This window comes from Vigna unguiculata, chromosome 8, assembly GCF_004118075.2.
Source record: "Vigna unguiculata cultivar IT97K-499-35 chromosome 8, ASM411807v1, whole genome shotgun sequence".
Classification (NCBI taxonomy): Eukaryota; Viridiplantae; Streptophyta; class Magnoliopsida; order Fabales; family Fabaceae; genus Vigna; species Vigna unguiculata.
The window spans coordinates 9,307,280-9,329,771 of record NC_040286.1 but is presented as its reverse complement, the minus strand read 5'-3'; the positions used below and the strand labels follow the sequence as shown (position 1 = coordinate 9,329,771).

The window sequence follows — 22,492 nt, the reverse complement described above, 5'->3', positions numbered from 1 at the left end:
GGTTATGACTGGGTAGCGGCTGATGTTCGTAACCAGTCGTCATTGTTCTGGTGGTCTCGTCTGCTGAATTCGTGGTTGAACTGTACCCCCGTTATCGCGAAAGGCGTGGATCGTGGTATCGTGTCGCTAGAGCGGGTAAGCGCTATTGAGCACGTCTGTCACAGTCAATAAGGGGCTGCCAAGAAATTCTTTTACATGTATATGTGCCACTTCTCTCAGTTACATGTGAGGTTGCCACTAGATGACTTCACCCTGGGGGTGCTTCGTCAGCTCAATGTAGCGCCTACTCAGCTACATCCGAACAATTGGGCATACTTGTAGGCCTTTCATGTTTTGTGCCAGTCATTGTATCTACGGCATTCTCCTTATGTGTTTCTATATTTTTATGACACGAGACCCCGACAACCGACTACCTGGTTATCCTTGGTGAGAGCATCAGCAGACTGGACGCGTTTTCACAGTCATTTAAGCACTTCAAGGATGGCTATTTCAAGGTTGTGGTGAAGGAGGAGGGCAAGTCACATTTTCTCAATGCAGATGGGAGTACAAAATTTCCTTTTAGTTTGACGGGTAGTCCTTCTCGGTATAAGGATATGGGTACCGATGAGTTGTCGGCGGCGGATAGGGAGGTGGTTGAAGTCCTGATGAAGTTTACTAATAAACTGCCCACTAAGGGCTTAGTTAGGGTTTATAATTCGGTTCACCCGATTATTGATATTGAAGGTATCTGTTTATGACTTAAACTATCTTGATGTTTCTAAGTTAAACTAATCGTAACTCGGTGTATTTGTGCAGGACACATGGCTTAGGCTGGAAAGAAGAACTTGATGCTTTTTCAAGCACTGAGGAAGGAGAGGGTCGTGAAGGCAAAAACAACTGGGAACACTGAGTTCCCAAATTTACAAGAGTCGTTGGTTGAGGTGCACGTACATGGCGACACCAAGAGGAAGGTCGAGTTACCGGCTAGGCTTGGTAAGGGCAAGGATGTGAAAAAGGTGAGGGCGACTTTGCTTGGGCAGGGGTCATCGAGTGCGATCAACCTGCCGGAGATAGTGATTAATTCTATAGACAGTATGGAGCCGGATCACCTGGTGAGGACGATGGTGGAGTTTGGGAGCAAGGCGCTAATTTTGAGTCGTCGGGTTGGTTCATTGTATCGCCGGGAGGTGAAGGAGGGAAACCGGAAAAAGGTGGAGGAGTTGTAGGAAAAGGTTGACAAGTTCGCGGAGGAAAGGGTTGCGTGGAAAAAGGAGAGGGAAGGTTGGGAGGAAGGAAAGAAGAGGTTGGGAACGTGGAAGGTTCGCTGTCTGGATTCGGAGAGTAAACTTAATGGAAGGATAACGGACTTGGAGGCGGATTATGATGAACTAAAGGAAAAATATGAAGGCGTGGAGGTGGAGCTCGAAGACTTGAAAGGCTGTATTATCCAAGAGCATGTCAATGGGTTCCAAAAAGGGGTGAGGCAGGTGGCCTTCTTCTGTCAGGATATTAATGCGGCTGATACTAGATTTGACGTGAACAAAGATGTGGTGGATGGCCAGCTTGTTAATGAGGTCGAAAGCAGCCCCGAGGAGGAGGCAAAGAAGGAAGCAGCGGGGGAGAACAAGGATGCAGGAGATGCCATGGAGGGTGATGACAACAAGGCGGCGTAGGACTTTTATTGTTTATGATGTTAAACTGGTCATGAATTCTAAGTTTGTAATAATCCGTACACTATTTTACCTTGCTTTTAATATGATGAATGCTTTGTGTATGCTATGTTGTTTATTTGATGCAAATAACTTGTGTGATAGTGGTGTGTTAGTGGTATGGTATAATTGTTAGTGGATGTTTGATTTATGTGATGTTTGGTGAATGCGATTTTTTATTGCGGGTATTAGACCGGGGTCGTTTGCTTGTGGTAAGAGTGGGAAACTTAAACGAATTAACATTAAGTTAAGGGTGTGCGATCCAGACCGCTTACTTGTGGTAAGGGTGAGGAACTTAAACGAATCAAGTTAAGGGTGTTCGACCCAGGCCGCTTACTTGTGATAAGGGGAGAATTTAAACGAATCAAGTTAAGAGTGTTCGACCCAGGCTGCTTACTTGTGATAAGGGTGGGGAACTTAAACGAATCAAGTTAAGGGTGTTTGACCCAGGCCGCTTACTTGGCGTAAGGGTGGGGAACTTAAACGAATCAAGTTAAGGGTGTTCGACCCAGGCCGTTTACTTGTGGTAAGGGTGGGGAACTTAAACAAATCAAGTTAAGGGTGTTCGACCCAGGCCACTTACTTGTGGTAAGGGGGAACTTAAACGAATCAAGTTAAGGGTGTTCGACCCAGGCTGCTTACTTGTGATAAGGGTGGGGAACTTAAACGAATCAAGTTAAGGGTGTTTGACCCAGGCCGCTTACTTGGCGTAAGGGTGGGGAACTTAAACGAATCAAGTTAAGGGTGTTCGACCCAGGTCGTTTACTTGTGGTAAGGGTGGGGAACTTAAACAAATCAAGTTAAGGGTGTTCGACCCAGGCCACTTACTTGTGGTAAGGGGGGACTTAAACGAATCAAGTTAAGGGTGTTCGATCCAGGCTGCTTACTTGTGGTAAGGGTGGGGAACTTAAACGAATCAAGTTAAAGGTGTTCGACCCAGTCCGCTTACTTGGTGTAAGGGTGGGGAACTTAAACGAATCAAGTTAAGGGTGTTCGACCCAGGTCGCTTACTTGTGGTAAGGGGGGAACTTAAAACGTGTTAGAAGTATGGTAATGAGTAGTCGTGGTGTTAAGAACCCTTTGTTTATTCATGAAATTTGGGGTGCCTCGTTAAAACCTCCCTGGCCAAAACCCTCCTTAGGGAAAAAAGACCTGGTGAGGGAAAAGAGTACACCCAAGGTTACAAGTGTTTGGTGCGATACAATACATGTTTTTAACTAAAATAAAACTTGAGATGGGACACATTCCATGTATTAGGTATTTCTTCCCCAGACAACTGCTTAAGCCGATATGCTCCCCCCCTCAACATCTTCACGTATTCGGTATGGGCCGAACCAATTCGCGGAGAACTTGCCATCCTTCTTTCTCGCACTACTGGCCATTCTCCAAACTATGTCTCCTTTTGCGAACGATCTCGGGCATAGGTTCGCGTTATACTTTCTGGCCGCTCTCTATTTGGCAGCTAAGTTGCGTATTTGAGCTTTTTCTCTTAACTCGGGCAGGAGGTCAAGGTGGGTGGTCATGTTTTGATGATTTTGGGTTGAGTCATATAGTTCTCGACGCAGGGATGGTTCACCAATTTCAACGGGTATCATGGCGTATGCGCCGTATACTAGGCCGAATGGAGACTCGTTTGTTGCTGATTGAGGGGTACACCTGTAAGCCCATAGCACTTCTACTAGCTCTTCTGTCCATCGGCCTTTGGCGTTGTCCAACCGCTTGCGTAGCTCCACTAGTATAACCTTGTTTGCCGCCTCGGCCTGTCCGTTGGTTTGTGGGTGTTCAACAAAGCTGGTTACGTGTTTGATGCCTAGACTAGTGTAGAATTTAGCGAGTTCTTTGTCTATAAAGTGTCAGCCATTGTCGGTGATGATTGTATGTGGGACACCATATCGGCATATAATATCCTTCCAAACAAATTGTTGGACTTGCTGGGCTGTAATGGTGGCTAGTGGTTTAGCCTCTATCCATTTGGTAAAGTAGTCGATGACTACTATCAAGAATTTTACTTGGCCTTTGCTGGGGGAGAATGGGCCAAGGATGTCCATTCCCCACTTTACGAAGGGCCACGGGGATAGTATGGAATGAAGCTGTTCTTGTTTCTAGTGAATGAGATTGCCATGTTTCTGGCATGATTTGCATTTTTTGACGAAGTCTTGGCAGTCTGCTTCCATGGTCGGCCAAAAGTAACCAGCACGAAGGATTCTAATAGTCATGGTGCTTGCGCCGAAATGATAGCCGCATATGCCTTTGTGTAATTCTTTAATGATGTACTGGGTTTGTTCTGTAGTGACGCATTTGAGAACTGGTTGGCCGTATCCGCGTTTGTACAGATCATCACCTATCATCGTATACCTGGCGGCTTTAGTTATCCAAGTTCTATCAACGTTAGGTGGAGGGTTACTGGTTTGGAGGTATTGGATGTAAGGAGTTGTCCAGTTAGGGGTGACAATACGGGCTGAGCCCGACGGGCCAACCCGTCAGCCCGTTATTAAAGGAATGGGTTGGGTCAAAATTTTTAGCCCATGGCCCGTTCTAACCCGGCCAATCTGGCCCGTAAATATGTCGGGCTGCATGACGGGCTGGCCGCAGGCTGGCCCGTAACCCGTGTGTGATGAAAGGCTGGCCCGTGTGATGAAAGGCTAACCCGTGTGTGATGAAAGGCTGGCCCGTGAGACTAAAGTTTTGTTTTGTTTCCTTTCGACGTAGGGTTTTTTCTTTTCCCCCAAATCAGTGACCCACTCTCCACTTCGCATTCGCACCACTGAACCACCCCAAATCAGCGACCAGACGCACACCACCACGCACTCACCACCGAATCGGTCTCGCACCACTGACTGGCGACGGCGACGACGTGAACCATGGAGGATGACGGCGACGGCGCCCCAAATCAGTGACCAGACGCACACCACCACGCACTCACCACCGATCCACCTCGCACCATTGACTGGCGCCGCGACGACGACGACGTGAGCCATGGAGGATGACGGCGACGGCGCCCCAAATCAGTGACCAGACGCACACCACCACACACTCACCACCGATCGACCTCACACCAGTGGACCACCTCGCACCATTGGACCACTCCAACGCGACCAACAAGCAAAGCGAAGAACGTTCTCTCCCACTTCGCGAAGAACCAGCAGCGATCATCTCCGACGCGAGCAAGGATCATCATCACGATTGACGACGACGCAGGTTTGTTCCCGATTTTCAATTTTCGATTTTGTGCCCTAATTTTTGGTTCTGCTACTGCCATGGTGATTTTCAATTTTCGATTCCCCTTTCTGCCCTAATTGTTGTGTTCTTCTGCTATTGCCATGGTCTCTGTTTCTAGCAAATATTTTTCGATTCCTCAATTCTGCCATGGAATTGGGTGGTGGCGGCACTGCGTGCAAAGGATCAGATGGGAAAATATTGCTATTGTTATTTGTTTATTGCATTACTGTATCAGTTTGGTTTGGACAATTTTCGATTGTGGTAGTGTGTATTGTAATGCTTACTATTGTTGTGTTGTGTTGTGTTATATTGTATATGTCATCTTCAGTTTTTCAGTTTGGGTTTTGTGTGATAGGAACCTCATAAAAATAATGGAAGATTCAGTTAGCAAACCTAATGATGGGGATGTCCATGAAAAATCAAATACTGTAACCGATAGTGTGACTGAGGATAATAAAACTGGTGAAACTGATAAGAAAAAGAAGAAGTTATCATCCTCTGATGTTTGGAAATTCTTTACTAAGATTGGGGTTTGTGAGGATGGAAAAGAAAGGGCAAAGTGTAATGGGTGTAACTAAAAATATATAATTGGTGGTGTAAGATATGGTACTTCCCATTTAAAGCGTCATATTGAAAGGTGTACCAAATGTAGATTTGATGATGTGGGTCAAATGATGGTGGACATGCAAGGAAAATTGAAAGCCAAAAAAATAGACCAAATGGTGTCTCGTGAATTGTGTGCTAATTTAATTATTCGACATGGTTTACCATTCAAATTTGTTGAGTACTCTGAACTTAGGACTTGGATAAGTTATTTGAATCCTGAAGCAACTCTTGTTTCTAGGAATACTATTAAGAAGGACATATTGAGAATATTTAAGAGAGAAAAGATCAAGTTAAAGGGTGAGTTGCATAACATTACAAGTAGGATTTGTTTAACCTCTGATCTATGGACATCTTGCACTACTGAAGGTTATATAAGTTTAACAGCACATTATGTTGATTCAAATTGGAAGTTGAGGAGCAAAATTCTTAACTTTTGCCATTTCCCTCCACCTCACACTGGATTTGAGTTGTCTAAGAAGATAAATGCATGTTTGCATGATTGGGAAATTGAAAAGCGAATATTTTCTATCACCTTGGATAATGCTTCTAGCAATGATGTATTGGTGAAAACTTTAAAAAATCAGTTGGTTTTAAATAATTCATTGGTTTGTAGTGGAGACTTCTTTCATGTGCGTTGTTCTGCTCATATTTTAAATTTGATTGTACAAGAAGGGTTGAAGGTACTTAGTGATGCTCTTGATCAAATTAGAGGGAGCATCAAGTATGTGAGAGGTTCTGAAGCTAGAATGATTAAATTTAAAGAATGCCTTCAACAAATAGGGAACATTGATTCATCAAGTGGATTGTGTCTAGATGTTCCTACAAGGTGGAACTCAACCTTTTTGATGCTTCAAAGTGCTGTTAAATACCAACGGGTTTTTGAAAATTTACGCTTAGTTGATGAAAATTACAAGTATTATCCATCTGAGGAGGCATGGAAAAGAGCAGAAAAGATCACTGTTTTCTTGTCCCCATTTTATGAAATTACAAATTTGATGTCTGGCTCAAGTTATCCTACATCCAACTTGTATTTTTTTCAAGTTTGGAAAATTCAATGCCTTTTAATAGAGAGTGTGCAAGATGGAGACGAAGTTATAAGAAATATGGCTGAAAAGATGATGGTCAAATTTGACAAATATTGGGATGAATACAGTATTGTTCTTGCATTTGGGGCAATTCTAGACCCAAGGATGAAATTAGTTACATTGGGTTTCTGTTTTGAAAAGGTTGACCCTCTTTGTTGGGAACAAAAGGTGGAGAAGATAAAGGACAAATTGTACATTCTATTCTCTCAGTATTCTTCAAATACTTCAACTTCAAATGCTCAAAAGCGTTCCTTGAGTGATGCGTTATCCTCATCTTCCTCGAAGCCAAACCTATTTGATGTAAGTTATTTACTTTCTTCTAATTTTATAATAATTATTGTTCATATTAATATTCTTTTATTTTGTTTATCATGTTAGGAATTACAACAACGTAAACTTCAACTAGTGGCTAAAACGGGAAAGAATCAACTTGATACATATTTGGATGAGCCAACATTGGATATTCATTTTTCAGTAGCTTTAGATGTTCTTGAATGGTGGAAGAGTAACAATGAACGTTTTCCAGACCTTGCTTTGATGGCTAGGGACTTGCTAAGCATCCCGATTACTACTGTCGCATCTGAATCAGCATTCAGCATTGGTTCTAGGATTCTTAATAAGTATAGAAATTGTTTGTTGTCAACAAGTGTGGAGGCAATTATTTGTACTTCTAGTTGGAAGCATGGTTTTTGTGATGGTAAATTGTTTATTATAGATGTCTTTAGTTTCTTTTTATTCTTATACACAATTTTTTATATCGTAATTTTTTGTTTACTTTATTTTGTTTAAAGATTATGAAGACGATGACAAAGACAGAAAAGTATAGCAGACTTGTTCCAATGCTGCCTCTAATGATCCTGGAAGTGATACAGAATGACAATTGGTATTTGTTTCTAATTTATTGAATTGTCTTTTCATTATAAAGCATCCTCACTTATTGAATTGCCTTTTTTTTAACAGATGTTAGATTGAGTTCAGATTTGTTGGGTTGGAATCAGATTACTGGCCTGTGAATTTTGAATGAGAAGGCTGATTGCAATTGTTCCAAAAGAGTTCCAGCTGAACAGATTACTGGCCTGCTTGTTTCAGCATTGTTTTAGATTTTATTTTGTTTCTTGTAAGGGAAAATTTGTAATTTCCTTTGGATAGTCAAATTAGTTAGTTCAGATTACTTTGTTAGGAGCTTTATTTGTGAAACTACTCTTCAATGCATGCATTTTTGTTCTATTTTGAATCACAGGTATTGCCATTTTTTTTCAAATCACAGGTATACGGGCTGGCCCGTTAGCCCGTAACGGGACGGGCCGGGCTGTTATTTCTGGCCTTTTTTCTCTTAACGGGCTGGCCCGTCCCGGCCCGTTTTCAACGGGCCAAAAACGGGCCGGGCCAAAACGGGCCGGGCAGGCCCGTTTTGCCACCCCTATGTCCAGTTGTCGGCTTGGTGTTAAGTTAGGTTATGGCAAGTATTTGTGATGGAAGGAGTGGATAGTGTTTGCTGCAATAGTGATCGGTGGCGGCTTTTTAACTTGGTGTTGGCTAGTTTGGATAATATGTCAGCTCTGACGTTTTCGGATCTAGGAATGTGTTGGATGCGGACTTGTTCGAAGGCGGACTAGACGATTATTCGAACCAGATGGTAATATTGTAAGCGGGTGGGGTCTTTGATCTAGAACTCGTCATTTAGATGGCCTACAGTAAGCTTGGAATCGGTTTTGCATGTTAACAACTTGACACCAACCTCACGGGCCAGGGATAAGTCGGCGAGGATGGCTTTATATTCGGCTTGATTGTTAGATGTCTTGAAGGCGAAATGGAGGGATTTTTCGACGAGGATATCGTTGGGGCCTTTCAACACAATGTTAGCATCTGCTCCCTTTGGATTTGAAGAACCATCAACATAAAGTGTCCATTGGTCCTCTGCGGGTGTTTGTTGGAGATCGTTGACAAAGTCTAGGAGGCATTGAGCTTTGATGGGGCCGTGAGGTTCGTAACGGATGTTGAATTCAGATAACTCAATGGCTAAGGATGACATTCGTCCTGCAAGGTCTGGTTTCTGCAATATCTTCTGAATTGGGTAGTCGATTTTGACGATGATGTTATGATTTTGGAAGTATGGGCGTAGGCGGCGGGCTGTGTGTATCAGGGATAGGGCCAACTTTTCCACCATCTGGTATCTGGTTTCGTGGTCTTGCAAGGTTCTGCTAACGAAGTAAACAGGGTGCTGGGTGCTGCCTACCTCTTGAACCAGCGTGGCGATGACGGTGTGATCTGTGGCAGTGATATAGACTAATAGGGATTGATGAGTATCCGGTTTGTGGAGGATGGGTGGTGAGGTGAGGGTGGTTTTTAGCTTTTGAAATATCTATTCACAATCATCATTCCACGTGAACTTGGCGAATTTTTTTAGTAGCTGTATGATGGGTTGGGTTTGTTTGGCTAGTTTGGGAAGGAAGCGAAAAATGGCCATGAGGCGGCCTATGAGGCGTTGTACTTCTTTGATGCTGGTTGGGCCTCGTATCTCAATGATCGTCCTGCACCTTTCAGAGTTAGCCTCTATGCCGCGCTGGGTCAGCATAAATCTAAGGAACTTGCCACGGTCGACACCGAAAACGCATTTATCGGGGTTGAGGTGGAGGTTGTATTGCCTTAATGTAGAGAAAATTATCGATATGTCCTAAGCGTGCTGGTGATGGCCGGGGGATTTGACAACCATGTCGTCAACGTATACTTCGACACATTTGCCCATTAAGTGGCTGAAGACTTTATCCATCAGTCGTTGGTAGGTTGCTCCTGCATTTTTAAGACCAAATGGCATGACTTTGTAGAAGTAATTGGCGTCGTCTGTGATGAAGGCGGTTTTGTTCATGTCGGATGCAGCCATGGGAATTTGGTTGTAACCGGAGTATGCGTCAAGAAAACTTAGGACCTTGTTACTGGCGGCGCCGTCGACAAGGCGGTCAATATTAGGTAATGGGTAGGCATCTCTAGGACAGGCTTTGTTGAGATTTGTATAATCAACACACATTCGCCACTTGCCATTGACTTTCTTGACCAGGACCACGTTAGAGAGCCAAGTGGTATAGTGGGCTTCTTCGATAAACCCCACGATTAGCAATTTACCGGCCTCGGCCTTGGTCGCTAGGCGTCACTCCTCGCAAAGTTTGCATTTTTCTGGGAGATATACCGGGCCTCCTTGTAAATGGATAACTTGTGGGATGCCACTTGAGGATCAACTCCAGGTAAGTCAGCAGCTGACCAAACGAAGAGGTCCGAGTTGTCGACAATGGTGGGTGTTATAATGTCACGTTGTTCAGATTCGAGCCCAGTACCGAGTTTGATGGTGCGGCCATTAGGGAGCTTCAGGGGGGTGGTTTCTTCAACAGGTTCAAGGCGGACATCCTGGCCCACTCTAGGGTCTAGATCGTCACCAGACAAAGTGATCTCAAAGCCGGGTGGTCGCTCTATGTGATTAGTTTGCAGGATGGGGAGCTGTGGGCGTAGGCTGGCCATGTAGCATTCGCATGCAAGGCATTGGTCGCCATGGATGGTGAGGATGTCGCTTGATGGGGAGGGAAACTTCATGGCCAGATGAGGTGTGGAGACAACAGTGCAAAAGGTGTTGAGTGAAGGGCGGCCGAGAAGGACATTATAAGATGTAGGTGTGTCAGCGATGAGGAAGCGGATAGGAACGGTCTTGGTTTGGGCTCCGTCACGAAAGACGGTATGGAAGTCAATGTAGCCGCGGGTGGAAACCTTTTCCCCAGAAAAGCCATAAATCGGTTCATCGTATGGGACCATGGCGGTGTCTGGGAGTTGAAGTTTCTGGTATGTTGCCCAATAAAGGATGTCAACGGAACTGCCTTGGTCAAGGAGGACTTTTTTTACTGCGTAATTTTCTATTTCGACGGTGATGACCATAGGGTCATCTTGCTGGTGATCGAGGCCGTGAAAATCGTCATCCGTGAAGGTTATGGGAGGCATGCGGTGTCTGTGATGAGAATGGGTGATGTGGTTAATTGATTGGATATGGCGGAGGTATCTCTTTCTAGCGGATGAGGTAGAGCCTTCACTAGCGAAACCACCGGAGATGGTGTTGATAGTGCCGCGTAGGGGAGAGTCGGTAGGGGTGATGTCGGTGCGAGCCGATTGGGGGTTATGGTTTGCATGTTGGTTTGGGCGTTTATCGTGGTGAGAGTCGCGGAGAGGGCGTCGGTGGTCGGGATGAGGAGGAGGATGGGATCGAGATGAGTGGTCTTCTCTATGGACGAATCGGCGAACGTGGCCAGCACGCACCAGTTCTTCAATTTTATCCTGGAGTGCTTTACAGTCCTTTGTAGTATGGCCATGGTTTCGGTGATAGCGGCAATATTTAGTCATGTCTGCGTTGGGGGGAGTGGTCATCTTACGTAGTGGTGGGATGAGGTCGGCCTGTAAAGCCTCATCAAGGATGCGGGATTTGGGAACATTTAGAGGAGCATATCTGGTGAAGCGGGGCTGTCGTGGTTCTCTTGGTCTCGGATCAGGACGGGGAGGTTGTGGTGTGGGGTTGGCGGTAGAGGGTGCGTAATCATTGCAAAATTTTGTATGGAGGGTTTGCATTTCCTCCATACAGACATAATCGACAACCCGTAGCTTCAAGTCATGCATAGAGGTAGGTGGGTGGAGGTAGACGTTATTGGCGAAGGGGCCGGGTTGAAGGGTGAGGGCCATGCACTGGAGTATCATCTCTTGATTAAGGTGTGGGGTGCGAAGGGCAACCTTGGTGAATCGATCAATAAATGCCCGGAACGTCTCACCTTGTTCTTGCCTGACGCTGAGGAGTGATATTGTAGTAGTTTGATGTGGGCGGCTGCCAGTGAAGTAAGTGGTAAACATGTGTGAGAGGGTGTCGAAGTTGTCGATAGAGTATGGTGGGAGGGTGGTGAACCATTCAAGGACGGGGCCTTTGAGGGTGGTAGGAAAGGCTTTGCAAAAGACTGGGTCATGGGAAGTGTAGAGGGCGACGTGGGTGATGTAGACTTTAAGGTGTTCATCGGGGTCAGTTTTACCAATGTAACGCTCCAGTGTAAAGCGTCCCCACTGGGTGGGAAGGGGGGTGTTGGCGATGAAGTCGGTGAAAGGGTGACGACGTCTGGGTTGGTGGGATGGGAGCGGGTAAGGAGGTATGGGATGGTGGACGAGGGTGGGAAAAGTGGAGGTAAAGTTGTGAGGAGGGATGTGGGTAGTAGGGAGGTTGTGAGGGTTGTAGGGTGGGATATGAGTGGTATGTAGGGTGGTGGGCATGTTGTAGGGTGGGACATGAGTGGTGGGGAGGGTGGCGGTGAGAGTGGGAGCCGCAGTATGTCCCAGGAGGGTGGGGTGGAAGTGAGTAGGATGGGCTGAGAGGATGGGAGTTTGTTGGGTGGTGGTGAAGGTGTGCGGGGTAGGATTGTGCTCGCTTTCCTCTTCAGTAGGCTGGAAAGCCGGGGACCCTGCGGCTTCAGATGTTTCCTTGGCCTTTCCCTTTTGAGTGGGATCGGCTTCGATCTTTCGCCTTATGCGAGAATTTTCCTGTCGCAGTGCTTCCATCTCATCAGCACTATGCTTCTTCAAGTCAGCCAGCTCTTGTTGCATCTTGGCTTGACCGTCTAGGATGGTGACCAGATCCGAAGTGATGTTAGCGGGGCATGAGGGGCCAGCTTCGACTTGCTTGTTAACTCCTGCTCTGCTGTGGGTAGAAACCATTTTCGGAGAAAGCGGGTGGTAAAGTGCTATCTCATGCCCCACGATAGGCGTCAATTGTTCCTACAGAGAACAAACAAAGTATGTTAGACACAAGTATTACCTTACCCTGGTCTGCTATCTCTTCAGTAGGCTTCTTCCCGGTTGATATGTATCGTTTATAAACATCTCATAGTGGTCGGCTTGGACCTAGGAGGGGTTACCTGCAGAATGGATTCCGAAGCTCAAGTCAGCGAAATCTCTTCAAAAGTCAAATCTGGTGATTAGGAAAGTAATGAATGCGTACCTTTAATTCGTGGGGTCCATGCGTATTTATAGATTATTAATTATGTTTGGTCACATCATGGGCTGGGCCTTTGCTTGGGTCGTAGGTGGGCCGTAAGTGGGCCTGGGCTCTAGCCTAGGCCCTTAGCTTGATTATTGGGGACTGGTGAACTTTACTGGAGCGTTCTGTTTTTCGCTAAGTCCGTGGTTATTTTCATGAAGTTGTTGGCCTAAGTCGGTTACCCTTTAACGGCTTAGGCCGCTATTGTTGTTTTCGACTTGTTTTATCAATGTCGCTTCTTAGTGGTTAAGTCCGGGTACCTTAGCATGTATATGGTACTTGTCATTATTCGGCTTAGGCCGACTAGGTGTTGTACACCAGTCTCTCAGCCTTTGTCGATATAGTTATGTCGGTAAAGGATGACAAGTGTCTGTTGTTCTTCGTCTAGGCCGACTAGGTGCGGTACACTTGTAGTTTTGGAGGATTGTGAATACTTGATATTTAGATTTACACTTATGTATTGCAGATGATTAGTTATGTAATAATTTAAATTAGTAGTGTTATCTACTAATGATAATTATAACCATGATCAAATAATATACCTGAGCATGTATAGGATGATACAAGTAATAATGGAGCACAACATTATGGGGTGTGTTGTGGAAGAGTGGTGGTTTGGTAGTATATCTATACCAATATATAAAGGGGATTCTCCTTTTTGTGTCCATATTTCAAAATACCAATTTTACCCTTTAAATATAATAATTTATTAAATTTTTAAAAATTGATCGTTACTTCTATAAGCTTCTTATAAAATCGGATGTTTCTGCTTTTTCTCTTTTTTTTATCAATGATTATTCTTTCCTAAACCTAAATCATAAACCCTAAACATATAGACGCGATAGCGCCTGTGACTGGTGTATATGTATTTTGTATAGCTTAGGTTTTTTTTATATGGTATTTGAAAACTCTTTCATTTTGAAAAAATAGTTCTAATTCGCTATATTTATGAGTTTGAAAATCAATTATAAACAATTAGGTGTTTCAACATATCAATATTATAATTCATTTATCCCATCAAGTCCAAAAATCAGACAGAATAATTGTGTGTTTGTGTGTTTATCTGTTTGTTTAAATTGCTAAATATTATACTTATTATTGAATGGTTAAAGATTCTCCTCCTCCCGATAAAGACAATCTTTTAACTTTTTCTTGTATTTTTTCACGCAAATCATCAAATATCATTGAATGCAAACAATAAACTCAATCACATTTCAACCCGCTTTCATACATTAAATAAGCATAAGCACACCCATTCTCAGTGATAAGCACAAGCAGACCCATAGTTATAGTGATGAAATTTTACCATTTTTATAGTCATCTATGATTGTATGTAATTTATTATTAAATTATAATAAAAATAATCATATAAAAAAATTAAAAATTTAAACATTTTTTTATTAAATTTCAATAAAAAATTTTCTAAAATGATATTTATATCTACAAAATTTGAATCTAAATTTATTATTATTAACCACATAAATCCATTTTCACTCAACCAACAATTTGTTTACCTAATTTTATTTATTTATTTTTAATGACACAATAAATACATTGAATCTTGAAATTTATTGACGATTATAAGATAACTTGATGAAAACATTCATTAAATTGCTGATCAATAATATATGAAATTAAAACGTTCTATTTATAGGTTTTCACCAATGTTTGCCATTAATTTCAATATTTTAAAAATTGAATATCCTATTAAGGTAAATAAAGTTTTAAATTACTGTATTCGATTATTTTTCTTTGCTAAATGTGTCTGTATATGCATGTTTAAAGAACTGTGGAAAAAAGTGCTGTAGGGGTTTAAGATTTGCCTTCTAGTTATTATTCTGCTGGTTTAATTAATTTTAGGATTAAAATTTTGGATATTGGTTTATTTAAATCTTGGATTCAAATTTTTGGATTAAAAACAACATACTATTAAAACTAGTCAAATAGTTTCCAACAAAAATTAATTATTGATAAAATCTGTGAATACTTTGTCCACCCTCGCTTCCAGTATAACTTCAATTATAGTATATAAAAAAAGTTGTTGGGTTACTTTTCAATGAAATAGGGTGGTTTTCTTTCTAATATGCCGTACATTTTTTTTATTTAAATAAATGCATTTATGAGAAAAACGACGCTATTTCAGTCAAATTAATTGAAAGAGTAAATGTATTCATTCTTAATTGTAATACGTGTATTGATCCTGCATAAGGACAAACAAAATAAGTTAGGTACGAACGTCACCTTATTCATGTAGTTCGCTATCTTCTCAGTTAGCCTCTTTCAGGTTGATATATGTCGACTTGGACCCAGGAGGGATTACCTGCAAAAGGGACTCCGAAGCTCAAGTGAGTCAAAGCTTTCAAAAGGTCAAATCAGGTGATTAATGGAGTAATGAATGCGTACCTTTAATTACTAGGGTCCACATGTATTTATAGAGTATTAATTATGTTTGGTTATGCCATGGGCCGGGCTCTGGCTTGGGCTCTAGTTTGGGCTGTAAGTGGGTCTGGTCCTAACCCAGGCCCTTAGATTTGATTACTGTGGGCTTATTGAACATAAGGGGGGTTTTGGTAGGCGTATTAAGGTACTCGGCCTAAACCGACTACTTCCCTTGATAGTTATTCTTTTGAATGTTATCGGTTCAGGCCGGCTAGGCTTAGACCGGCTTAACCTAGGCTGGTTACCTGAATATTTTGACATATAGATATGGTGATCGTTTTACTATTATTTCGTTAAGTTGGCTTGTGGTACATGTATAATAATCTTAAAATTTTGCTGTTGTGGAACCAAATAATGCATAAATTATCCTTTTGGCAAATTATTCATAATTATTTTAAGCATAAATAATAAATATGTTCATTTGTTTATTTTTCTCTCTTACGAAGGTAGAAGAAAACAAAAGTCCACTACTAGTAACTACTTTCCATAATTAATTATTTAGATGGAAATTAATTATGTGTAAAATAATACAAATAGTTTCAATACTTTGAAAAGGATTTTTTAGCACAAATGTTATAAAAACAATTAAATTAGTAAACTTTAATGTGAATTATATTGTTCTTTAACTAGCAATAAAAGGAGTAGTTTATTGGTTTTAGTGGGTAGTTTAAGAATTGACTTTTGAAACCCTTCAAAGCAAAGTCATTAATATTTAATAAGCATTATTATAAAAGAATAACAACTTTCATTTGTTTGATCTTATTGCTCTTTTTACACAAGTCTTTACTAATAGATTTTTAACAAAAGAAAAAAAAACAGAAATATAAAATGAAATCTTCATCATGGAGTTTCAACTTGCAAAAGGTGCTTACCACATATTGTTCCAAATTTAATTAAGAATAAATTAGGTTAGGTTCTTAGAACAATTTTAAAATATTGTAAGGCATAATCTAATTCTTAAGGTGGACAAACACTAATAGATAAACGGAATATGCTATATATAAGTTGATTAAAACATTTTTATATCACAATTGAGTTAGACTTTTGTGCTTGATTCTGATGTGATATTGTAGAATCTTGAAAACATAATAGGATAACTCAATATTTGCATTAAAGAAATGGGGAGTCATTTTAAACAAGAAAGAGAATATATATAATAATTATTTTTATTGACCAAAATTTTATACACAAATAAGAATCAAATCCTATCACTAAAAAAAAAGAATAAAATCCTCAATTATGTGCTTTCAAATGTTGATTTAGTGTCATAAATTAACAGAATAATCAATCAAAGATTCTACGTAGTTATCAATAGTAATATAAAATCTATTCCACTGTTCTACATGTTAGTCCAACGTGGGTCTATTTTTTTTTTTTTCCCTTAACTCTCTTGTTGCTTTCTCTTATGGTTTAGAAAATTTAGCACAATAAATGAAGTAAAATCATATAAAAGAATTTGCATACTGAAAGAAAATAATTAATAATGTTTCAAATATTAATATGTGAGATCAATTAGAATTTAGAAAAAATTAAATTAATCACACACTTTAGCAAACTTAGCATTGAAATAAGTTTTTTTAATGCTTAAGTTTATAATACATTATGAGGTTAACAAATTTAAAATCATCAACTTATTTAAAGAATCATGCATGGGGAATGACTTTATGAGTTTGTGAAAAAAAAAATCTAACTGCTCACTATTTTCTTTTTTATTAATTGGTTTACTGTTGAAATGACATATAATCTTCCCATATACTTAAATTCCCCATATATTAATTGCTTTTTTTAAAGAGTTTATATATAAAAACATTTAATATATCTTCAAAGTGGATAATAAGATTTGTAGGTCTCTCATATGTGTGCAGTTGTGGGTTTCATTTCAGCTTTTGTGCATAGTTATGTAGAACTTGAAACTGGTATATTTTCACTTTAGAGGTTAATGTTTTACTTAGCAATCAATGATGAATTTTCTACGAGTTATGTTGTTGATATATGCATGCACTAAATTTAAAAAGCAAATCCAATGTTTGTGATATGAAATTTCATGAATAAGATTCATATAAGTAAAAACACGTCTCTTGTGATTTCTTATATCACTGAAATTGATTTAAATCAATTTTGCTTCTTCTTATGATTTCTAATAGGACTATATATTTTATCACTGAGAGGATAAAATTTGTTGTTAAATTCATTATAGCACGAAGAATTTTAACTTATGATAAAATTTTAATAATTTTCATATTTTTTACAGATGATGTATGATTTACAACACACATCAAATGAAATAATCTATATAAATGTCAAGTGGAGTCACTTGTATAGTATAAGAGAATTAATGTATATTGTCAATTAAATCTCGATTCTAATAGCAAAAAATCGATACCAATTAATTACCATATTTTAATTAAAACAATTTATTGTTGGCTTAGTCAAATCTAATAATGTCAAATTTATGATGACACTATTATTCAAAAGCTAATATATATTTTCTTGCGATGGTATGAGATTATGACCAGCTCCGACACTATTATTCAAAAGCTAATATAATATTTTCTTGTAATGGTATGAGATTATGAGAAACTCTCTAGTATCCACTACTCAATATAACAATAAGAATTATGGAGATGTATTGTGATTTATTAATTGCTAACACACACAGAATATTTTTGGTTCATATAGTTTGGTACACTAACTATAGTGTGTGGTAAGAAGGATTTACTATTTTGAATTAACAATTTAAAAAGAAGAATCATAAGTTTTACTCAAGATTGTATGTCATGATTGGCATTAAATGCTTTCTAAATTAACATATACTCATCATCAATTAAGAATATTATCGTCTTTACCCCAAAAAATCACCTTATTAATAGAGAAATAAGATTAACACAAAAAACACAAGAATATGATGTGGAAACACCAAATATAGAGAAAAACCCACAACTACAAACAATAATCACTATGTGTAAATTTGTACAACACACAACACTCTCAACCCTTTGACCCCAAGTACACCCACACTCTAGAGCAAGAATTTAACTACACCTCACAACACTTCACTAAAAGAGAATAAGAAAAGTAAAACACTAGCTCAAAGTGTCTTTGACTTGGGGTAAGGAACATCATGGACTTAGAGTCCATTATATAGTCACTAACACTCACCCCCTAGGTTATTTTCAACACTATTATTTTCATCAGCCCAACATTCTCCACCCTGATTAAAATAAATACATCTTCATTGCATATACCAGCAATCATACTCCATAAAGAATATCACTTGAAATCAAATTGTCCCGAGAGTTTTCATTTGAAATCAAACTATACCAAAAATTTCCACTTGGAATCAAACCATCCCAAGAATGTCCACTTGGAATCAAACTATCCCAAGAATTTCCACTTGGAATCAAACTATCCCAAGAATTTTCACTTGGAATCAAACCATCCCAAGAATTTCTGTTTGGAATTAAACCATCCGAAGAATTTTCACTTGGAATCAAATCATCTCAAGAATTTTCACTTGGAATCAAATTATCCCAAGAATTTCCACTTGGAATCAATCTATCCCAAGAATTTTCACCACGAATTAAGTCATCTCAAACAGTGGCGGATTATATAAGGAATGGGGAGGGGCCGTGGCCCCCCCAAAATATTTTTGATTTTTTTTTAATTATGTATATACTTTTGATTTTTTTTTAATTATATAGTTTTAAAATTTTGAAAATTTTTTAAATTATAAGGAATGTATTTCAAAAATTGATAGAAATTTAAATTGTGTGTCTTTTTAATTTTTTTATAAAGCATAATATTTAATGTTAATAAATAATAAAATATAAAAATAAATATAATAAAAAGTAAAAATATTTAGGTTTAATTATTTTTTTGTCTTTGTTTTTGTCAAAAAAATGTCAAATCTTGACTAAAACAGTGGAACTAGGGATGGCAATGGGGCGGGGCGGGGACGGGTTTCACTATCCCATACCCATCTCCGTAAAAAAAATTCATCCCCATCCCCATACCCAAACCCAACGGGTATCAAACTTTTGTCCCATCCCCATCCCCACCGGGTAACGGGTATAATCTCGTACCCATACCCGTACCCATTTACTTACTACTTTAATATTAATTTTAACTAATTTTTATAAAATAATAAAAATTACGGTAAAGGAAACATAATATTATCAAATATTCAATATTAGGAGTATGGCTGTTTCTTTGATATCAAATACTTTGAAATAAATTATAATTGTTTACATTTTAGATTAGAATACCAAATAAAATTTAATGAGAACCAAAACATTTATTAAATTTGCAAACATTAATGAAACCTAGTTGATAAACTTTAAAAATATTTTTTAAAAAAACTATAAAAGGAAAAAATATTTTTAAAAAAATATAAAAGGAAAAAAATATTTAAATTAAAATATATTTTAAATGTTTGTTTACTTCAATTTTTTAAATTATAATGAATCTATATTTTATACACTAGTAAAAGTTATAATACATCACTTGATCAAAATGACGTAAAGAACAAATAATAAACATAATAATAAAATTTTAATATAGATCTTGTATCTTTTGAACCACAATATATGTTGGATGGTGGTAAAAAAATATTCATGGCAATTACATTAAATTTTTATATTATAGTAAATAAAAATTATTTATACAATTATATTGAGAAAATTAAAGTATGATTGTAATGAGTTAGAAAATAAAAAATAATTAGATAAAATTTATCAAAATAGTATTCTACATGATGAAAATAAACAAAAAATAAAAATATTAAGAAATTATCAAATGTGTGTCTTATAAACAATTTGGAGACTATTAGAAGGAATCACACAAAAAGAAACAAATATATAATTAAGGATATAAGATGAAAAATATCTTAAAGATCTAAGAAAACTTTTCAAATATCAACATATATACTCAATGGTTGATAAAGAAATGACACAAAGAACAAATAATAAACATAATAAAATTTTATCATAGATCTTGTATCTTTTAAACTTCAATATATGTTGGATGGTGATAAAAAATATTCATGACAATTACATTAAATTTTTATATTGTAGTAAATAAAAATTATTTATACAATTATAGTGAAAAACTTAAAGTATGATTGTAATGAGTTAGAAAATAAAAAATAATTAGATAAAATTTATCGAATTAGTATTCTACATGATGAAAATAAACAAAAAATAAATAAAAAATTAACAAAAGTGTGTCTTATAAACAATTTGGAGACTATTGGAAGGAATCACACAAAAGAAAACAAATATATAATTATGGGTATGATAAGATGAAAAATATCTTAAAAATGTAAGAAAACTTTTCAAATATCAACATATATACTCAATGGTTGATTAAAAAAATGACGCAAAGAACAAATAATAAACATAATAAAATTTTATCATAGATATTGTATCTTTTAAACTCCAATATATGTTGGATGGTGATAAAAAAATATTCATGACAATTACATTAAATTTTTATATTGTAGTAAATAAAAATTATTTATACAATTATAGTGAAAAAAATTAAAGTATGATTGTAATGAGTTAGAAAATAAAAAATAATTAGATAAAAATTATCGAAATAGTATTCTACATGATGAAAATAAACAAAAATAAAAATAATAAAAAATTAACAAATGTGTGTCTTATAAACAATTTGGAGACTATTGGAAAGAATTGCACAAAGAAAAACAAATGTATAATTAAGGGTATGATAAGACGAAAAATATCTTAGAGATCTAAGAAGACTTTTCAAATATCAACATATATACTCAATGGTTGAGAAATAACAAAAATTGTTTTAGCGAAATAAAAGAGTTATTGAAATGAAATAAAAATTAATAATAATAAGTAAATATTTTTTTTTATATTACCAAGTAAATGAAATATTTATGCTATTAAACACTTAAATTAAGAGTATTAAACATTCTCATGTGAAAGGAAAATATACAATAAATAAAAATATTAAAAAATAATAGAAATGTTCAAATGTTAGACATAATTTTTTTTTAATTGACATACATCATTTTAACATAATTACATAAAGATTATGATAAGATAAAAAATATATTGGAGATGCGAATGAGTTTCATGACAAACCAAATATTTAGAAGAAATAAAAAATAAAAAGAATATATAGGGTTACTTAATTAATTATGAATATTTTAATAATTTAAACGATGATGGAAATATGGCGGGGACGGGTATTATGGCGGGGATATATTCATCCCCATCCCCATCCCCATACCCAATTGAAAAAATCGGGGATTCCCCATACCCATACCCATACCCAGTCAATGCGGGGATTCTCCGTCAAAACGGGGACGGGTTCGGGCAATACCCACGGGGACGGGTTTATTTGCCATCTCTAAGTGGAACCAAATTAAGACTAAATCAATTTGAGGATCAATTTACATTTTTGGAAACAAAAACCAAAATAGTAATTAAAGCAAATATTTATTAAGATAATTTTTATTTTATTTCTCATTGTCTTTTTAGGTTTTCACAAACTTGTACTCATCTTTCAGTCTCATATGTTTTCTTTCTTCTTCTTTTTTTTTTGAAGAAAAAAGAAGTTAGACCAGTGGCGGAACTTGGAGAAAAAAATTAGGGGTGTCAAATTAAATTTGTTATATATAATTTTCTTTTAGTTAGAAAAAAAAAGTTTTTCATTTTTTCTCCTCATTTCCTCTTCTTAAAACAAACACACATAATAGTAGAATTCAAATATATATGATTATTATTCGCTATTATATCATGCTATTATATCATGATACCAAATCATGAATATCATTTTAGATTAGCCCTTTGTACCTCATCAATTTGATTCGGTGAGTATTGTCAAATTTGAAGACGCTTTTTCCGAATCGCGTTCTAATGAATTTTTAAATTCATTATATATAACTTTAAGAACTTTAGAGATTTGATTTTCATTGTCTTGAATTCTTGGTTCTCATAAAATTTCTCATGAAAAATTTAGTGAACATATATACATTTTTTTCATCTTTATGACAAACCTTCTTTAAATAAAGAATCAGTTTTTTTACCCTTTATCACAATCTTTCTAATATAAATTTATCACATCTCACCTATTTAGAAAAAAAAAATGAAATTTATATTCAGAAATAATTTATCACATCTCACCTATTTAGAAAAAGATAAAATTTATATTCAGAAATCACAATTTTCACAATGCAAGACATAACAAAACTCATACCACTTTAATTAAATAAGCAACACGGTATAAATTCAAAGCTTAAAAAAACATTACCATAGGCAGCAGAAAACACAAAATCACTAAATTTCATTTATAATAATTTGAGAAAAAGCATAATTAAGATTCATACTAATTTTATAAAAGAATCTCTAAAATCATAATTAGGTTTATACTAATTT

The 22,492-nt window shown here is 37.2% G+C and overlaps 1 protein-coding gene across 1 annotated transcript; it reads right to left on the bottom strand.

Annotated features, from left to right (window-relative positions):
- Positions 1-9,736: 9,736 nt before the first annotated feature.
- LOC114194807 lies at positions 9,737-12,322 on the bottom strand. The gene has a single exon (XM_028085218.1). It carries the CDS (start codon positions 12,320-12,322, stop codon positions 9,737-9,739), a length of 2,586 nt encoding a protein of 861 aa, XP_027941019.1.
- Between the last annotated feature and the right edge of the window lie 10,170 nt (positions 12,323-22,492).

What these genes read in the sequence shown, in the direction of transcription:
- LOC114194807 (XM_028085218.1), bottom strand. Translation starts at nt 12,322, where the DNA reads ATGGTTTCTACCCACAGCAGAGCAGGAGTTAACAAGCAAGTCGAAGCT.